The 20,162-nt window shown below is 40.0% G+C and overlaps 2 protein-coding genes across 15 annotated transcripts in view; one reads left to right on the forward strand and one right to left on the reverse strand.

Moving 5' to 3' along the window:
* Window positions 1-8,689, reverse strand: part of PKP4 (plakophilin 4) — a 259,721-nt gene extending 251,032 nt beyond the window's left edge. For 4 of the 14 annotated variants that reach the window (XM_055572496.1, XM_055572495.1, XM_055572494.1 and 1 more), the window contains exon 1: window positions 7,936-8,056. Coding sequence is in view for 4 of the 14 variants with exons in the window: in XM_055572503.1 (XP_055428478.1) it covers window positions 7,936-8,059 (124 nt within the window). In the remaining 10 variants the exon portion in view is untranslated. Of the gene's footprint in view, window positions 1-7,238; window positions 7,706-7,935; window positions 8,062-8,351; window positions 8,472-8,672 lie in introns of those variants that run through there. The other 10 variants (XM_055572503.1, XM_055572502.1, XM_055572501.1 and 7 more) reach the window with 7 other exon arrangements.
* A 154-nt stretch (window positions 8,690-8,843) lies between these two features.
* CCDC148 (coiled-coil domain containing 148) overlaps window positions 8,844-20,162 on the forward strand; it is a 317,318-nt gene continuing 305,999 nt past the window's right edge. The window contains exon 1 of the mRNA XM_055572507.1: window positions 8,844-9,150. The gene's annotated coding sequence lies outside the window, so the exon portion shown is untranslated. The remainder of the gene's footprint in view (window positions 9,151-20,162) is intronic.

Raw genomic sequence — 20,162 nt, forward strand, 5'->3', positions numbered from 1 at the left:
TTGGTAGGAAGCACTTTTTCAAATGCAAGTTTTTTTTCCAAACAAAGCCACTGATGGTGCTTAACGCAGCTGTCTATAGACTCTGGTAATGTTATCACATAAACACACCTAAAAAGTAGGTTTAGCTAAAACCTAGTTAATACAAAGTCATTTTACAGCTCATCCTTAACACTTACAGAACAATTTTGCATGTTTATTTATATACCAAAGTTTTCTAGGACAATTTTTTCCAGTTCATTATGTCTTATCTTTCCCAACTAGATTGTGAAATTAATCACTGTTTCCTCAAAGATGCAGACTCTGAATACTGAATCCAACCTAGATGACAAAACTCCCCAGGAAAAATCATTTTTTGGCTATGAGGTCTAGCACTGAGTCCAATACAGAGCAGGGGACAGATAAATGTTAACTGAATGGAACCAAAATGAATCATGTATCTTTTTAAAATAAGAGGTATATAACACAGAACACAGCTCTTCACATACAGTAGACCTTCAGCAAATACCTGAAGTGCTACTTGTATTCAGTCCCCTCACATGGATCTCTGGTGGTACTTAGGACAAGAAGTAACTTCTAAATAGATTAGCCCGTTTCCCATTCAATCGAAGAGCAAAGTATCAGACAGAATGATGAACTTCACTGCAAAGTGGTTATTACTGGTTTTCACATTGAATGTTTATAATTCTCTTCACGGTACAGAAACTTAAGAGTGGGTTCAAGTGTGTACTTTGATCACAATGAGAATTCAATCAATATTGCACTGTTAGCAATATAATTGATTCTCTTTTTTGAAAATAATGTACTTATTGTATGAGCAAAGGGAAACAGCCAATCTCAATAAATTTTTAAACAACTGTGTATGAATGTATATGTATGTAAGTTCTATAGAGATCTCCCCTCTTTGTGGAAGAGAGCAGGATTCATGTCAAAATCTCTTCACTTGGATTTTTTAATTGCTTTTTACAAGAACAACACAGATCCCAGAGCACAGATTTAAGTAAAATATCATCCTGTTGAACTACACTACAACTTCTAAACACTGGTTGGTTATGTCCTAAAAAATTACAGTTAAATGAAAGTACCTATATTCTATGATGAGAGGTGGATGAATGAGCTCCATTCATGGAAAAGCAACAGTTTCTCCAGAGGAACAACTCTCAGTTGTTTAATTTCTTTGAAGACAAATCAAACCTCTGAGGATAAATAAGACCAAAACAAATGATAAGTGAGTCTTTATCATTTTAACTAGACCAGTTCCATCTAACCACCATTTAAATTCTCTTCTGTTTCAATCCAATTTCCAGAAAATTTAGTCTCAACAAGAGGTTAAGCCTCAAATGTGTACAGTAGACTGGCTGTTTGTTAACCAATGAGTCCAAGAAGGTAGCCACTAACTCAGCCATTATGGGGACAAATGTTTGTCTGGCTGCAACATTTATATTTTTAGGAGTTGAGCATTTCAGATGTATAACTTCAATCTTCTTCCCTTACCCCAGAGGGTAAATTGTAATAAATTCTTGAGAAGACAGTACATTCTTGCCAAGGAAAAAAATGCAACAGAATGAGAATGCTTGCTGTGCTAAAGTGAAATATAAGTACCAGAAGGGCTCTAGAGAGCATCTGGTCCAACATCTTCATTTTATAAGATGAGAAAACCAGAGCCCAGAGGAGTTAAATGACTTGCTCATGGGACACATACCGCTTAGTAACACGGCCAGGTCTAGGACTAGAGACTCTTTATTAAATTACTGTCTGTTGGTTTACATCAAGTATCTTCCCAACTTTTCTTCTAGTCTTTCTTGCTTTTGTAGTTTCCTGCCAATTTCAAGTGTGAATTTCAGACAGAAAAGGCAGAAAAGAGTTTATTTACAAGGTGCATTTTAGCTCATAAATGATCACACTAGCATTTTCTTCATACGTTGACTAGCAAAGACGCTGGACATAACGACCACAGTTAGAACTACAAATACCATGGTAGTATACACATTTAAAAGGTATGCTTTACATTTTCAAGTGCATAATACTGTCAGTTTTTACCTTTTAAACATAACAATTAAGCTGTTTACCCAAACCTCCTACACATGATGGTTAGTGGTGTTTACATGCCTCAAGTACTGCATGCCTAAGGAAGGTCCAACTTCCCTATTTTAAAAATACCCTTAGTTGACTTATTTTTTATCAATTCTCTTCTTTAAAGGCAATCTCTTGCAAACCATCCAGTTCATCGTATTTTTTGTTTGGTAGTTTTCTTTCCTGAAATATCCTATTCAGATCCATAATCATATTGACTAAGAACACAGAAAACAAGCCAATAATTTGCCTGGGACATAGCAGATGCTACAGAAAGCATCATTAAGTATCACAACATAAGAATAAAAATGACTTGATGTATTAAAGCCAGCCTTAAGCCAGGCCTTGTTTTAAGTGCTCTACATATATTAGCCCACTTAGTCCTCAAACAACCATATGAGGTGGACAGTTTTGTCATTCTGTTTTACAGATGAGCAGAACAAGATCCAGAGAGGTTAGATAATTTACCAAGTTAGACACCTTGCAAACAGAAGAGCCAGAATTGAACTATGACACTCTGGCTGCTAATTACGATACCTCACTGCCTTATAATACTTTTCAAGGGCTTTTACTCAGTGTGTGGGTGAAATCCCAAAGGCTTTCCCTGGCCTAAACTACATTGGTTCACCTTGAACTAGAGTTGGGGTAAATAGGTACCTTCAACACATTATATGGTCTATTCCCTTCCCCTCACTTTCCAAAATTAACCTATTAAAGAAAACAAAGTTATTTAAGATGAACACAAAGGAGAATCAAGAGTCTCAAAAGAGAACCCAAATCTCCTGTTGGTATGATTTGGGATAGAAGGGAAAACAGGACTGATTATATACAGGAATGCTTTTGAAACCATTTTGTTTTCTTAAAAAACAAACAAACCAAAAAACCCTGAGAACTCTGGGAACCTTGAATTGAAATATATCTTAGATCAATGCAATCCAAACCCTGTATCTTTAAAAGTAGGAAGCTGTAACCCAAATATTAAATGGTTTGTCAAGGTTATATGGTTTAACGGCAGATCTTCTAATTCCTAGCTTAGGGTGCTTTTCACCTCCTTTTCATGTTTGCAATTAAAGAGAGAGCTTACAAGGGACCAGAATTTCAGATACCACCTATCCAGTGTTTTAAAAGTCTATTTGTAATGGGCTGTGGAGCCTGGTGGGCTGCAGTCCATGGGGTCGCTAGAGTCGGACACGATTGAGCAACTTCAATTTCACTTTTCACTTTCATGCATTGGAGAAGGAAATGGCAACCCACTCCAGTGTTTTTGCCTGGAGAATCCCAGGGACGGGGAAGCCTGGTGGGTTGCCGTCTCTGGGGTCGCACAGAGTCGGACACGACTGAAGCGACTTAGCAGCAGCAGCAGTGCGTGCCCATAAAACACTGTATTCAAAGTTCTAGGCCAGCCCCCAAAGCCTGCACAGTATGCTGATAGCCCACCTTCAACCTCACATTTTACCTTTTGTATTCATATACAATATCATTTTTATGACAAAAATGCACATCTGCTCTAAATTCAACCTACAACACTAGGTGCCAATTTCTATATTCTATATAAGTGGCTCTTGAAAGCGGGCTTTTTCTGGCTCTCCAAGCAGGCAGATGCATTGGTGGTGGTGGTGGTGGTATGTGTGTTGTGGGGAGAAAGGACAGGGATGCAGATTAGGGAAGAGCAGAATAAACATCCTTGCATATTTGCAACCCACTAAACTCATACTGAATAAAGCAACAATTATAGAAGTTAAACATGCCTTTCTTGTTGATGAAAAAAGCGTTACTGATTCCTCTGATCCTTTCCCTCTCCACACTTAATTTGTGAGTTCTGGACTCTGGGAGGGCTATATGATATACTGTCCTTCAGAGAATGGCATCTAACCAATCCTCAGGCATTATTCACTTCATGAAAAATGCTTCACCATGACATGACTTAAAATAATTCAAATACTTCCATATTTTAATTTATATATTTTATAGTATTAAAGATTTAGTATAATTTCTAATGATATTTTATCACTTGCAATGAATCACTATATCACCATATATGAGTCATAATAAACTATAATATTATTAAGACTATGAATAATGAAATGATCAGCAGTGTAGCCAACACTTACTGGTATATCAAATAAAAGTAAATCTAAATTATATATATAAAAAAAAACCTCAGACCAATGACAAATGGAATGTCTGTAGCATTCTAAATTTAAACATAGAGCACCATCATGTAATGTCCCCAATTTAGTTTTGGCAACATAGCCTCCAAAAGATGAACATAATTCCACTGAATTATTGAAGTGACAGAGGGACCAACTTTTGAATGACATACATACAACTTCTCAACTGCAACCAGCAAGCACATGAATCACTGCTGTTTGTGACTCAGGGCCTGATCCCCTTACCCTAAAAGAAATGTTATTTTCCACTGCTGGGCATCAAACTAATTTGCTAACTGTTATTATCACTTATTGGCAGGATTCCAAGTCTTATAGCCAGGTATACTTAAAGTTTTACTTTGTCTGTCTGTCTTCTCTCTCTGTTTGCAGCTATTTGTAGTTACAGTTTGGGCATGAAATAGTTACTGGATACTGCCAACATATCCAGTTCATTGGTGTTATGAATTAGGTTTGTTTCCCCTCTTCATTGCAGGAAAGGCACTACAAAACCATTTAACACATTGAGGAAGTAATTATCTCCCAGTACACTGAAGGTGTGAAGGTAACTTCCCAAAGTGACATACAATTCCATGAATGCTTAATCCCTAGAAGAAACCTTGAATAACCTCTACTTCATCTTTCACTTAAAAAGGAAGCAATAATATCCACTTTAGAATGAAGCAAATTAGGGACATCCTTCTTGACTGGAAAAAAAAAAAAAGCTTATGGAGCAATCTCAAAATACCTTAATATTTCAAAGCTGTAAGGTTAAGCCCTGGATGTAAATGATTGGTATCATCCAGGGTATGGAAATTCTCTATTTAAATCAACCCCTGGTCAAAAACAAGGAAATAACTCAGTTTGAAAACTGACAATAACTGGATTTTTAAAAATTAAGCAAATTTAAGAGCTTTAAACTAAAATCCCTTTCCCGATTTGTATAGAAAGGAAAGAAAATTGTAACTCTGACTTAATATAGACAATCCAAATACTCAAGGTTATAAAATTGCTAAAGTTCCTGTTGAATTGAGTTTGGTAGTAATTTCCTGAAATTCAAATGATGTCAGAACCAACCACTGATAGAATTAGATTTGGTTTATTCAGCTTGTAAATGCAGCAGTAGCCTTTTTCCCCCCTCCTGAATGAATGCCAGCTGCTCCTACTTTCTGCTTACCTTCTCTTACTCGTGCTTTCCATCACTACCTTGGTCCTCTATTTCCTTCCAAAAACAACATGGGTAAGAATTAAGATAACTGAACATTTGTCCCCAATTTAGAATCTTCTATATAACATATAAGACATGAAATACAGCACTTTCTCTTATATAATAGTGGGAGTTGGGGAGGGAATGACTGAAATAGTTTGTTATTTTATTGTGAACAATAACCAATTTTAAAACTTCTTCTCTTCAAATGTCAATAACAAATAGACGATAATTCTAACTGAAAGCCTACCTTGAAGCATGTAAAACTATTTGTACAGCCAATCATATATACCAATGTATATACACATTTTCTATATGCCTGAATGGGCTATTTCAATTTCTAATGTAGCAGATAAACTAAATGTGCTTTTACTTTCTAATATTCATATCACATCAAATATGCACATGTTAAACTCTGCTGTGAGGTGTTACATAATAAGTTTCCTGTTCACATCTCCAAACACTTCTCGATACCCAACACAGTGTTATTAATTCTAATTTAGAGCTAACCCTCTAAATTAGAAGGCCCACTTACTATGAACATATCTGAAAAGCAATGTAGCAGCCAAAAGACATAACTTTATCCATCACAAAGTTTTTTTCTTTTCTCTTTTTCCTTTCCCGCTGGGTCCTTAACCAAATAAAAGGCTCGCATTTTATACTTTTCAACGCCCTTGATCCCTACACAGAAGGTGTTAGTGGACAGCTGGACAATCAACTATTTTCCTGAATCTGATACAAAATAGCCAAGCATGGAGAGGCTTATAGTAAATTCAACCTCCAAAGCAAACTGTGTCAAATAAAAGCACACATAGTATACTTTTCCAAATCCAGAAATACTTAATTTGGACATCAACTGTTCTCATGCTGATGAGTTACCATTTTCCGTAACTGTTTCACTAGTACCAGAAAGGAAATTAAATACTTTCTACAGCAATACACTACATTCAAAAAGAGTAGTGGTCTTCTACTCTACCTTTTAAAAGAAAACAATCTAAGCCCTGTTCTAGCAAAGCAACTTCTGTCAAAAATTTGCTTTTCTGCATTAAGGAAATAAAATTTGACCAAAACTATATACTAATCATTTTGGATTTTACACATAAATAACCACCATTCTTTAAAAGTCGTAGACCCGTATTTTTATTTTATGTTCAAACTCGGTGCCAAAAAAATAAAGAACTGCGACCTCAACTAATAAATTACATCTTGAAATACACATCATTTGTAGTACCCCGTTACTTCCAATGGTAACTGACACGCCCCGAATTTAACTGTACCAGACAGTCCTATCTGTCCCATCGCTGACCAAACACTGCTTCTCTGTTTCTATTCATTGTGGATTGTAAGAGGTCTAAACACAGCCCAGTATGAGAGAAAAAAATCACAATTTTCGAGAAAAAAATTACAATTTTTATGACAGTAAAGTGATGCATTCAAGTTATCTCCTGAAGAACATCCCCGTCCATGAGCATTAACAACATTTTTTGATAGAGCCAAAATACGTTGGCTGCAAGCTCATTACTCAAAGAACCTTAGGCACCCTTTCCTGCAGATCAAAAAAAAAAAAAAAAAAAACTCAAAAAATCCAGGCACTATTTAAACCTTGTAAACCAAAGTCGCCAAGAACCTTGTGCAATTATCAATAACCTTGGCTATACCGCCATCGGCACGAAATTCACGGTCCTGGAGACCAATGCAGCAAAATCCCAGACGAAAGACTAGCTGAAGCCCAACAGAACTGCCGCGCTTCCCCTCCGCCGCCCTCTGCCGCATGGAGAAAAGCCAGGGGAGGAGAGGAGTGGAGAGAGGCTCACCAGCTCCGAAGATGCTCCGGTGACCTCTGACTGCTCAGTGAGAGCTGGGCTGGGGAAGGCTCTAGTTCTGCCGCGGCGGGCCGCGTGGACTATGCTCCCGGTGCATTCCTCGCATTCCTGCACAATCTGTCGCCAGCCGAAGAGCCCGCGGTGCGCGTCCCCCCCGGACACACACACCTGCTTACTGCTGCGCCCCGCGCGGCCACGGCCGCCGCGGCGCCTCTACTGCCCGCTCTCGCTGTTTGTCGCACTCAGCCAACACGCAGCCAAATTTCGGCCCAACCGCTCAGCCCCTCGCTTCCCGGGTAGAGGGGGAAAGAGAGAGGGGTGGGCAGCGCCAGCGGCGGACAGGGACACTATCCGCCCCGGGGTGCCGCAGCTCTTCAACTCCAGGCAGGGAGAGAAGGAAGCGGCCGCGCAAGAGGGGAACCGGGGAAGCTTGCGGCTGGAGAACCGGGAGGGGTGGAGCGTGAGGATACGCGGCGAGGAGAGAGGGGCGCACTGGACAGGGTGGGTGGGCAGGACCAGCTAGAAGCGCGGGACGCCGGGCAAACGCAAGACAGCCCCGGCAGAAGGGACGTGGGAGGAAGGGGGGGCGGGGCAAGGTGCAGGAGTTGGGGCTGGAGGGAAGGACGGACCGCCCCGAGGGTTCGGGAAGGCGGGCGCCCAGGGGTGTTGGGGGCGCGAGGCGGCGTACCAGGCGGGCAGGAGAGGGGAAGCCTCCCGGCAGACGTCCAGGAGGGCTCGGCGTGGCGCTCAAGTTTGGGGCTGCGGGCCCTAGATCCAAAAAGGCCAATGCGGGGTGGGGTCGTGCGCTGCATGTAGGGGAGACCGGGGGAAGAGTAATCGCCGGGAAAAGCAAATGGAGGGTGAAACTTGTGCGCCTACCGGGGGGAGGGGAGCAGGCAGGCGAGTGCGGGCAGGAACACGAGGCGGGGCAGGAAAGCCGAGGCGGCCGCGAGGCGGTGGGGACGGAGTAACGGGAGGGAGGCGCCCGTCCCCGTCCCTCCCCGCGCCCCTCGCAGGCAGGTCTTGTCTCTGGCCCGAGGGGGCGAGGGCCGGGGGTCTTGTGGGCAGGAGTCTCCGCGCCTTCCCGCGAGCCCGCACACTTACTTTCTAGGTTAGGCAGCAGCCGCCGTCGCTCCGGGGATCAGGAACATCGGCGCGGTGGGGTCGCCGCTGCGGCACTCGAAAAAATTAAAAAAGTGCCGCGGCCGAGCGGCTGCCCGCCCCTCCCTCCCCCACCCGCCCCCTACCCCGAAGCGGCTCTCCCACCACCCCTGGCGGCGGCGGTGGCCAACTTGCCCCGCTACCCCTTGCCCATGGTGCCGCCTCCGCGGCCGGCGTCGACGCGGACTCAGCCCCGGAGCCCCCTCTACTGCCCAGAGGCCGCCGCCGCCCGCCCAGCACTCAGCCCGCCTGCCCAGCCAGCACCAGGCTCCCGGGAACGTCAGCACGCCGCCGTCTCCGGACCTGCTCCCTGCCTACCCCATTGGTCGGAAGGAGAAGGCTGGCCCTTCCCATTGGACCGGCCCTCATATTGAACTGGCCAATGGAAACTGAGGTTTCAGGTCGCCATAGAGACCGATGCTGTTAAGAGCTAGAGGGCCTGGAGAAGGTGGGGAGTGAGGATGAAGGTGTCTCTGGCTTTGGGTGCGGGAGGGGGTAGAGGAAAGAGCTACCGAGGGATTCGTGAGTGCTGATTGAAATTGGGACAGCTTTCGCTTTGTCTCCCTGTCAAACCCAGTTGTGCATGGAAGGGTTAGTCCGTCGCGTCAAAGGCAGGGACAACTGAGCCCCTAAAGGAATCCTTGAGAACCCGGGAGTGGGCATTTCACTTTTTCTGCGATTAGGGAGTCCCTCGGCCTCTACCCTTTGGCCTTTGACACGTGTGCACCTTCTGCTTCTCCAGGTGAGTTTGCACCCCATCCCTTAAATCATTGCTTCTTCCTGACGTCACTGATCCACATCACATCTACTTGTTCTTCCCAACCACTCCCCCTTCCCTGGGGTAGATCTTGCATCAAAATTTTGGGTCTAAAGACTTAAAAGGAGACTAAACATCATTCAAAGACTTCCTTTGGATGATATTTTGATGAGGAAACAGGCTGACGTATTGTATGATGGATGTCATCTAGTCAGTGCATGAGGTGTGTTCCCTGCTTCCCAAAGAAAACCTCTGATCTCTCCATTGAAGGATATTTATTAAATGCCCATCTGTGTGTGCATTCTGCACTATAAGCTTGACAGGTGCATGCTCTTTCCCCTAAGAGTTTACAAGGTGGGGCAAGACACAGGCAATTGATCCTTCATGTCTTCTGATGATTTCACAAGAGAGGAAAGGAAGGAGATTACACTTGCTAGATTTTCTTTTCTGCGTATTTTCAAGTTTACCTGTAAATTTGATAAATAAACTGAGACGTGGAGTCACATAGAAAATCTTGAGCTTTAATTACAAGTGCTTTGCTTTCATTTAAAGTCACTTTGCTAGTTCGTAAATACCAATTGTTTTTTTGTAAATAATTTTCATATATAGATACTAGCTATTAAAATAGAACTTTGTGAACATATTGGGCTTTTAAGCGTTATATTGCTTTGTGATATAGTCACTGATATTCTTATGTTCCTTCTTTTTGTTGATTTTGCCATTTTTACATTAATTTTTTTAGTAAGAAGACTATGTTTAGGCTGCTGCCCTTCAATTTGAAGGGACCACATTGTATGAAAAAACTGATAGAATTTTGGAAATTACAAATATTTTGTTAAGAGCAACAGATTAATGTGTGTGCAAGCCACATATGTCTTTCTACTGTCCTGAATTTTAAGTTGGATAATATGCTATTGTTTGTTATCTTGCCATAATTAAAAATGACAAAAATAAACAAGAATTGTTCAATGGTACCTTAATTAGAAAGTGTCTTTCGCAATTTGTAGTAAAATTTGAACTTTGTCCATAATCCTATGCAGGATTGGACTGTGAAACAAAACAGCTAAACATACAAGTGCTCCCCCCTAAATATTTATAGACTTGGGAAGAAATCAGCAGGGACTTTGGAGTGCTGTCTCATGCCTTGCCATCATGGAAATTAGCTCATCATGCTTTCAATTTCTGCCTTTTGTTTTCTTTCTGGTGTTTGTTTATAAGAGAATAGAAAAAGTAAAGTGCAAATTTTTATAAATAAAAACTCAGTTTTAATGTACTAGCAAAATACCAATGACTATTTTAAAATTTTATAATAATCAATAGAAGATATGTCAAATGGAAAGAAAACATTGATATGTCCTTTTTCCTTCCCTTAGGCTAATATAAAAGGAAAGAAACAAGAACTAATTTATTTTTTACTCTTATAGTCTTTTCTTTTTTGCATATTTCTCAGATCACATGTTTGATGAGTATTTTGATACTGTGTATTTCATGTTTGTAATGATTAAAATGTTACTAAAATCCACCATTAATAATGTCCCTTAAAATGTTGTCATTCAAATTATTAGTCGTCATTTTTATGCTCCAGTGAAAACTTTAAACTTGCTCCTGCACAACCAAGCATTGTTGGATAAAAAAATTACTTTGTTCCACTTAAAGTTTATGCTATCCAGTCTTGGCTGGATCTTCACTGATTCTCTAAATTCCTTTCCTCATCAGGAGGGTGATTATCTAGGATACTGATGCAAAGACATTATTCAGGGCACTTCTCCCAAAACTGTCCTATTTCTGCTCTACTCAGCCTCCACTGTACTTGGTCTTCTTCCAGTTCTGCAAATGATCTTGTCTCCTACTTGACTGAGGCATCCTCCATGAGGTTTCTCAACTTAACTTTCCTAAATCTCAGTCTCAGTTTTCACACTTCATCACTTCTTTCAGTCCTGGCTGAGAAGGGTGCCAGCCTTCTGTTCTGAGCTCACACTTCACTTGTGCTCTTAAACATTGGCCATCCTCCCACCCCAGAATTTTCCTCCATTGATTATAATCACTCTCTTAGATCATGTGTTACATCCTCTCCTCCAAAAATTTTATCCTATATCTTACAAATATGTGACCTTCAGTAACATCACCTCCCTTCTATCCTTCTATTGGCCAAATCCCTAAGAAACGATTTGAAGGGAATTTCTTGTGGCTTCTATTTTTTCCACTTTCAATTTTCTGCCCTTGAGTACTACTGAAATGATTCTGAAGATTGTGCTCTTTGCCCTCAAAACCCTAACTCTTTTTGCCAACAAAGTTTTCCTTTATAAATGTGCCTTTTACTTGCAAATTGCAGTGCCTCAATCCAGATTTCCAGTGCAGGATAGAAACCATTGTCTCCCACCCTTTTGGATACATAGAAATGCAAATTATTTACTTGAGAAAAGGAAGCATTTCACCTGCTAGCCCCACCACCTTGGTGGCTCTAACTGCTGGGAAATTGAGGTAGGAAACCGGGCCTCTACTTCGCCTGACAGTGGAGCATGCTCAAGTACAAAAGTAAACAGCAGAAATCCAAAGAAACTTTTAAATTACCATCTCAGAAAGAAGTCAGCCTGAACCTTTCATAATTAGGAAAATTTTGTAACTTTCTAAAGTTATTTTAATATTAGCCTATAATGTTTAGTAGTGAATTCCTGACAAAGAATAGCAAAGGCAGCAAGGGAAAGAGAGAAGCAGGAACACTCTTTCCTCATTCTTAGATGCCGAGGGAGGAGGTGGGAAAAGTGAAGATAAAAATTCCACAAAGCGTGCTGGTTAGGGGATGAGGGTGGTGTTTGTTTTAAAAGGAATGTTAAAAAGAGGCAGGTGGCAAAGGAGGGAAAGGGTGCAGTGGAATAAACTTGTCCTGGGAGAGGATGCTAGAGCTTAATAACAATTCCTCTCAGGATTGCAGAATTGGCTGTATCCCACCTGTAGCACATTCTCTGAATATGCAAATCATCCCTCTGCCTTTAGCAACCCAGCCAAATTGTTACCTGTAGAGTCTTTTCTGTAAGGGTCCTGATAGTACCCATCTCCAAAGAGGATTATTTCTGCTTTAGTGTTTTATTGAGGCACCAACACTTTCGACCCCAAGGTGCAGATAAATAGTGTGTGAGCCTTATGTCGTGGTCATGATAATAGCCTCTGCAGTGCTGCTAAAGTGTCTTCCACACTAGAAAAATGCCAACAGTCTTGAATCCTTCTTTTAGCCTTTGGAAGAATTTGGCTTCCAACAATGAAAAATTGGAATCGGTAATGTTGGGCGGTAATTAGAAAAAGATGGGACTAGAGGTTCAATGTGGAAAAGTGAGGTAATGTATGGCAGAGCGGAGTAGAGGTTTCTGCCATGTATCCTCCTAAGAGAGAAAGACCTCAGATCTCATCTCTACCATGACCTATCTCTACTCCTCTGTGAGGGAAGGGACCAATGTGAACAGAACTGGCTGCATGTCTTTTGGCACGAACTTATCATATCCAGAGCTAAGGCTATAAAATCTGTATGTTGGAGAAAGCAGTTGAAACTCAAGTTTGTCAAACAGTTTAAATAAGGGTTGTCTACATTTTTTCCATCTGAAGCATCCAGGTTGCTCTGTCTTTTGAAACACCATAGAATCATGCAAATTTAACAACTTCATAAAATCAGAAAGTCATTAAACATCTGGAAAGTGTAATTGACATGATATCAAGTACCTATATATGCATAGCCCTTGAAGTAAGCAGTCCTGTATGTCTCATGACCTTGCATCTAACCATGGAACCAGCCCTGCTGGGGGCCTGACACAGATGTAACCAATCCATCAGCTGACTATTGACCCATAAACTATAATAATACCAATCATATTTTTTCCCAAGAAATTTGGGATTCAGAAAACAAGTGAGCCAGAGAGAATAGCTGCCTTCATCCTGATGTTTTCTGGGTTCTTATTCTCTCCATGAAGGCAGAATATATACTTCATTTTTTATTGATCAATGAGATTTTTTAAAATTAAATATATTTGACATATAACACTGTGTTAATTTAAGGTATATAATGTATTACTTTTATACACATATATTGTAATATGATTGCTAATGTAGCAATATTTATCACATTACATAATTATACAATAAACTATTATTGTCTATATTAATTATATAGTATATTAGATCTCCATTGCTAATTTGCCAATTATTGCAAGTTTGTAGCCTTAAACATCAATCATATTGCTCCACTCCCTATCCCCTGGTAAATCATTTTACTCTGATTTTTAGAAATTTGACTTTTTAAGATCCCAAATTAAGTAATAGATCAGATCAGATCAGATCAGTCGCTCAGTCGTGTCCGACTCTTTGCGACCCCATGAATCGCAGCATGCCAGGCTTCCCTGTCCATCACCAACTCCCAGAGTTCACTGAGACTCAGGTCCATCGAGTCAGTGATGCCATCCAGCCATCTCATCCTCTGTTGGCCCCTTCTCCTCTTGCCCCCAATCCCTCCCAGCATCAGAGTCTCTTCCAATGAGTCAACTCTTCGCATGAGGTGGCCAAAGTACTGGAGTTTCAGCTTTAGCATCATTCCTTCCAAAGAAATCCCTGGGCTGATCTCCTTCAGAATGGACTGGTTGGATCTCCTTGCAGTCCAAGGGACTCTCAAGAGTCTTCTCCAACACCACAGTTCAAAAGCATCAATTCTTCAGCGCTCAGCCTTCTTCACAGTCCAACTCTCACATCCATACATGACCACAGGAAAAACCATAGCCTTGACTAGAGGGACCTTTGTTGGCAAAGTAATGTCTCTGCTTTTGAATATGCTATCTAGGTTGGTCATAACTTTCCTTCCAAGGAGTAAGCGTCTTTTAATTTCATGGCTGCAGTCACCATCTGCAGTGATTTTGGAGCCCAGAAAAATAAAGTCTGACGCTGTTTCCACTGTTTCCCCATCTATTTCCCATGAAGTGATGGGACGAGATGCCATGATCTTCGTTTTCTGAATGTTGAGCTTTAAGCCAACTTTTTCACTCTCCACTTTCACTTTCATCAAGAGGCTTTTGAGTTCCTCTTCACTTTCTGCCATAAGGGTGGTGTCATCTGCATATCTGAGGTTATTGATATTTCTCCCAGCAATCTTGATTCCAGCTTGTGTTTCTTCCAGTCCAATGTTTCTCATGATGTACTCTGCATAAGTTAAATAAGCAGGGTGACAATATACAGCCCTGACATACTCCTTTTCCTATTTGGAACCAGTCTGTTGTTCCAAGTAACATATAGTACTTATCTTTCTCCAACTTACCTTACATAGTATAATGTGCTCAAGGTCCATCCATGTTTTTGCAAGTGGCAGGCTATCCTCCTTTCTTATGGTTGAATAATATTGCTCCATTGTGTTTATATACATCTTTTTTTAATCCATTCATCTGCTTGATGAACATTTAAGATGTTTCCATATCTAGGCTACTGAGAATAATGCTGCAGTAAACATGGGAGTGCAGATATCACTTTAAGAGATTTGTTACTTAAAATCACCCAACCCATCCTTTTCCTATTTTGCCTTTAATGAGTCTTTGTTTCTTTTCTTTTTTTACTTGATCAACAGCTTGATTTATTTTTTTAATTTAAATTTATTTATTTTAATTGGAAGCTAATTACAATATTGTATTGGTTTTGCCATACATCAACATGAATCCGCCATGGGTGTACACGTGTTCTCCATCCTGAACCCCCCTCCCACCTCCCTCCCCATACCATCCCTCTGGGTCATCCCAGTGCACCAGCCCCAAGCATCCTGTATCCTGCATTGAACCTGGACTGGCAATTTGTTTCTTATATTATACATGTTTAAATGCCATTCTCCCAAATCATCCCACCCTCTCTTTCTCCCACAGAGTCCAAAAGATTGTTTTATATATCTGTGTCTCTTTTGCTGGCTCGCATACAGGGTTATCATTACCATCTTTCTAAATTCCATATATATGCGTTAGTATACTGTATTGGTGTCTTTCTTTTTGGCTTCCTTCACTCTGTAAAATAGGCTCCAGTTTCATCCACCTCATTAGAACTGATTCAAATGTATTATTTTTAATGGCTGAGTAATACTCCATTGTGTATATGTACCACAGCTTTCTGATCCATTCATCTGCTGATGGACATCTAGGTTGTTTCCATGTCCTGGCTATTATAAACAGTGCTGCAATGAACATTAGGGTACACGTGTCTCTTTCAATTCTGGTTTCCTCAGTGTGTATGCCCAGAAGTGGGATTGCTAGGTCATAAGGCAGTTCTATTTCCAGTTTTTAAAGGAATCCCCACACTGTTCTCCATAGTGGCTGTACTAGTTTGCATTCCCACCAACAGTGTAAGAGGGTTCCCTTTTCTCCACACCCTCTCCAGCATTTATTGCTTGTAGACTTTTGGATAGCAGCCATTCTGACTGGCATGAAATGGTACCTCATTGTGGTTTTGATTTGCATTTCTCTGATAATGAGTGATGTTGAGCATCTTTTCATGTGTTTGTTAGCCATCTGTATGTCTTCTTTGGAGAAATGTCTGTTTAGTTCTTTGGCCCATTTTTTGATTAGGTCGTTAATTTTTCTGGAATTGAGCTGCAGGAGTTGCTTGTATATTTTTGAGATTAGTCCTTTGTCAGTTGCTTCATTTGCTATTATTTTCTCCCATTCTGAAGGTTGTCTTTTCACCTTGCTTATAGTTTCTTTTGTTGTGCAGAAGCTTTTAATTTTAATTAGATCCCATTTGTTTATTTTTGCTTTTATTTCCAATATTCTGGGAGGTGGGTTGTAGAGGATCCTGCTGTGATGTATGTCGGAGAGTGTTTTGCCTATGTTCTCCTCTAGGAGTTTTATAGTTTCTGGTCTTACATTTAGATCTTTAATCCATTTTGAGTTTATTTTTGTGTATGGTGTTAGAAAGTGTTCTGGTTTCATTCTTTTACAAGTGGTTGACCAGTTTTCCCAGCACCACTTGTTAAAGAGATTGTCTTTTCTCCATTGTATATTCTTGCCTCCTTTGTCAAAGATAAGGTGTCCATAGGTGCGTGGATTTATCTCTGGGCTTTCTATTTTGTTCCATTGGTCTATATTTCTGTCTTTGTGCCAGTACCATACTGTCTTGATGACTATGGCTTTGTAGTAGAGCCTGAAGTCAGGCAGGTTGATTCCTCCAGTTCCATTCTTCTTTCTCAAGATTGCTCTGGTTATTCGAGGTTTTTTGTATTTCCTTACAAATTGTGAAATTATTTTTTCTAGCTCTGTGAAAAATACCATTGGTAGCTTGATAAGGATTGCATTGAATCTGTAGATTGCTTTGGGAAGTATACTCATTTTCACTATATTGATTCTTCCAATCCATGAACATGGTATATTTCTCCATCTATTAGTGTCCTCTTTGATTTCTTTCACCAGTGTTTTATAGTTTTCTATATATAGGTCTTTAGTTTCTTTAGGTAGATATATTCCTAAGTATTTTATTCTTTTCATTGCAATGGTGAGTGGAATTGTTTCCTTAATTTCTCTTTCTGTTTTCTCATTGTTAGTGTATAGGAATGCAAGGGATTTCTGTGTGTTGATTTTATATCCTGCAACTTTACTATATTCATTCATTAGGTCTAGTAATTTTCTGGTGGAGTCTTGAGGGTTTTCTATGTAGAGGATCATGTCATCTGCAAACAGTGAGAGTTTTACTTCTTCTTTTCCAATTTGGACTCCTTTTATTTCTTTTTCTGCTCTGATTGCTGTGGCCAAAACTATGTTGAATAGTAGTGGTGAAAGTGGGCACCCTTGTCTTGTTCCTGACTTTAGGTTTCATGAAAATATTATGCAAATATTTACAACAAAACAAAACATATATTATGACCATCATATTGGACTTGAAGACAGCAGTCTAAAAATTTCTAAAGAGCAAAGAATAGAAAACAAAGGATCTGTCTAGATCCAAACATTACCAACCAAATTTGGGTAAAAGAGCTTTCCTTGGTGTGGCATCTATTCCTCCCTACTCCCCACAAAGCCTTATATTCCTCAAGTCTCAATTTTCCTCTTTTGAAGTTGGGAGTAAGAAAAGAACTTTGAGAAGATAAGCAATATGATTCCTGTTTCAGGGTAGAATCATTTTACCATCCCATTGGTGTAGGAAGAAAATACAGTTATACTATTTTTAGAGACATTTATGCTAATGTTTTAGGAACTAGACTAAAAAAATAAAAGCAGAAGAATTTATCAGAGATACTAGTAGACCTACAACTCAAGGGAAACAGATTTTGAAGTTTAAGATTCAGTATTATTGTTATAATAAAATATCTCAGAAGGAAAACCAGACTCCATCCAAAACTGTTACAGTGTTTTACATAAAATACCTATATGCTGCTGCTAGGTCACTTCGGTCGTGTCCAACTCTGTGCGACCCCATAGACGGCAGCCCACCAGGGTCCCCCGTCCCTGGGATTCTCCAGGCAAGAACACTGGAGTGGGTTGCCATTTCCTTCTCCAATGCAGGAAAGTGAAGAGTGAAAGTGAAGTCGCTCAGTCGTGTCTGACTCTTAGCGACCCCATGGACTGCAGCCTACCAGGCTCCTGCGTCCATGGGATTTTCCAGGCAAGAGTACTGGAGTGGGGTGCCATTGCCTGCTCCGAAATACCTATATAATATGCTGTATAAACTAGCATACTGTTTACCGCACAGAGTTCCTTTCTTTCCTTTTTTTTTTTTTTTGACAGTGCCCTGCAGCATGTGGGATCTTAGTTCCCTCACCAGGGATCAAACCTGTGCCCTCTACAATGGAAGTGCAGACTCTTAACCACTGAACCACTGGGGACATCCATAAAATACCTAGTTTTCAACAAAAAATTATGAGACAGCTAAAAAAAACCAGAAAAGTATCCAAATTCAGGAAAATAAGTAGCCAGTAGACAGGCTGAGTGAGCATATTGTTGAATTTAGCAGACAGCTAATCCAAGGGTCTACTATAAATATATTTAAAGACTTACAGGAAAAATGACTTAATAAATGGGGACTCTGAGTAGAGAAATAAAGATTATAAAAAAGGAACTAAATGGAGATTCTTGACAAACTATCCAATCTGAAAAACAAATTTTAAAATATTGAGAAAAAATGAACTGAGCCTCAAATTGGTAGGACAGCTGTGAGTAACAGAAGGAAAGGAAGGCTAGAAGGGTATATAAAAAATTTAAAGAAGCAATTGTCTAAAAAAAAGAGAACCAATGGCCTAACTTCCCTAATTTCATAAAAATTTTAATCTACAGATCCAAAGAACACAGTAAATCCTGAGTAGAGTAAGCATAAGGAGACCACACTAGCTACATCATAGACTGCTGGAAGACAAAGATGAGAAAGTTTTGAAGCAAAAATAGAATAACAACTCATCATGTACAAGGAAACCATAATAAAATTAACAGCTAACTTATGAGAAATAAAGGAAACTAGAGGGAGGTAGAAAGACACATTTAAAGTACTGAAAAGAAAAAATCCTGTCAATCAAGTTTTCTTTAGCAAAACCATCAAAAATGAAGGTGGCAGTCCTCATAAATAAACCTATATTAGAAATATGCTAATACTGACAAAATCCATATGGCTACCACTTATAAGTGAGGTCCAAAGCTAAAGAAAGCTGTCAGATGCAGGACACCTGGCAAGTCAATAATCTCCATTTGAAAAACAGTTCTTGATTCAGTGCTAACTCTGGAACATCAAATGATTACCACATTAAAATTCTGTTTAAAATATTAGATTTGAAGCTCTCCTAAAATAAATTTCAGGCAAATATGACCTCATTATTTTTAACTTCAGAGTTCTCTATCTGCTTCATAGAGGTGGCAGTAAGCTGACCAGAACACTAGAGGAAGAGGAAATAAGAGCAAGAACTGTCCCCCATCCTGTCCTCTGACCATGGCAGCCAGCCCTTTCCATCTCTGGGTCACTGTTTCCTTTATATGGTAAATCAGTTCAGTGTCATCATGGTTGGTTATAACTTCTATGCATCTCTGAGGTTGAACTCTGAGGGAGTAAGTCAACAGGACCTGCTAGTATTATCTTGATGCAATCTGGAAGTCAAGAACTGGCATATTTTTTTAGAGTTTAATAGATTTTTTAAATATGAAAAAAAAAGATGAAAGTAGATGGAGAAAGAGCAATTGACAAGATTCAATACCCATTCATGATGAAAATGCTAAAAAAATAAAACCCATTCGTGAAGAAGGAAACTTCTTCAATATGATAAAGTGCGTCTATGAAAAGTCTACAGGTAGCATCACATTTATGGTAATGGTAAATGATTTCCCCCTAAGACTGAGAATAAAATGATGTCCACTGTTATGTCTTCCATTCAACACTTCATTGGAGGTTTCATTCATTGTAGAAAGGAAAGAAAAATAAAAGCATATGAATTGAAAAGGAAAAATTAAAGCTGACTTTGTTCACAGATGACATGATTCTATGCATGAAAATCCTAACAAATATACCAAAAAAAAAAAAATACTAGAAGTAATAAATAAATTAGCAAGGTCACAAGATATAAGACAAGTATACAAATATCAGTTGAATTTTTATGTGCTGAAAAAGTGAAAAGCGATGTGAAAGTGTTAGTTGTTCAGTTGTGTCTGACTCTGTGACACCATGGATTGAGGCCCGCTAGGCTTCTCTGTCCATGAAATTCTCCAGGAAAGCACATTGGAGTAGGTAGCCATTCCATTCTCCAGGGGATCTTCCCAACCCAGGGATCAAAACCAGGTTTCCTACACTGAAGGCAGATCTTTACCATCTGAGCCCCCAGGGAAGCCCTAAGAACTAGCAATTTGAAAATGAGCTTAAGAAAATGATTCCATTTATGATAACATGAAAAAAATATATAATACTTAGAAATAAATTGTAGGGCTTCCCTGGTGGCCCAGTGGTTGGGAATTTGCCTGTCAGTTCAGGGAGCACAGTTCAATCCCTGGTCCAGGAAGATTCCACATACCACAGGGCAAATA

This window comes from Bubalus kerabau, chromosome 3 (assembly GCF_029407905.1).
Source record: "Bubalus kerabau isolate K-KA32 ecotype Philippines breed swamp buffalo chromosome 3, PCC_UOA_SB_1v2, whole genome shotgun sequence".
Classification (NCBI taxonomy): Eukaryota; Metazoa; Chordata; class Mammalia; order Artiodactyla; family Bovidae; genus Bubalus; species Bubalus kerabau.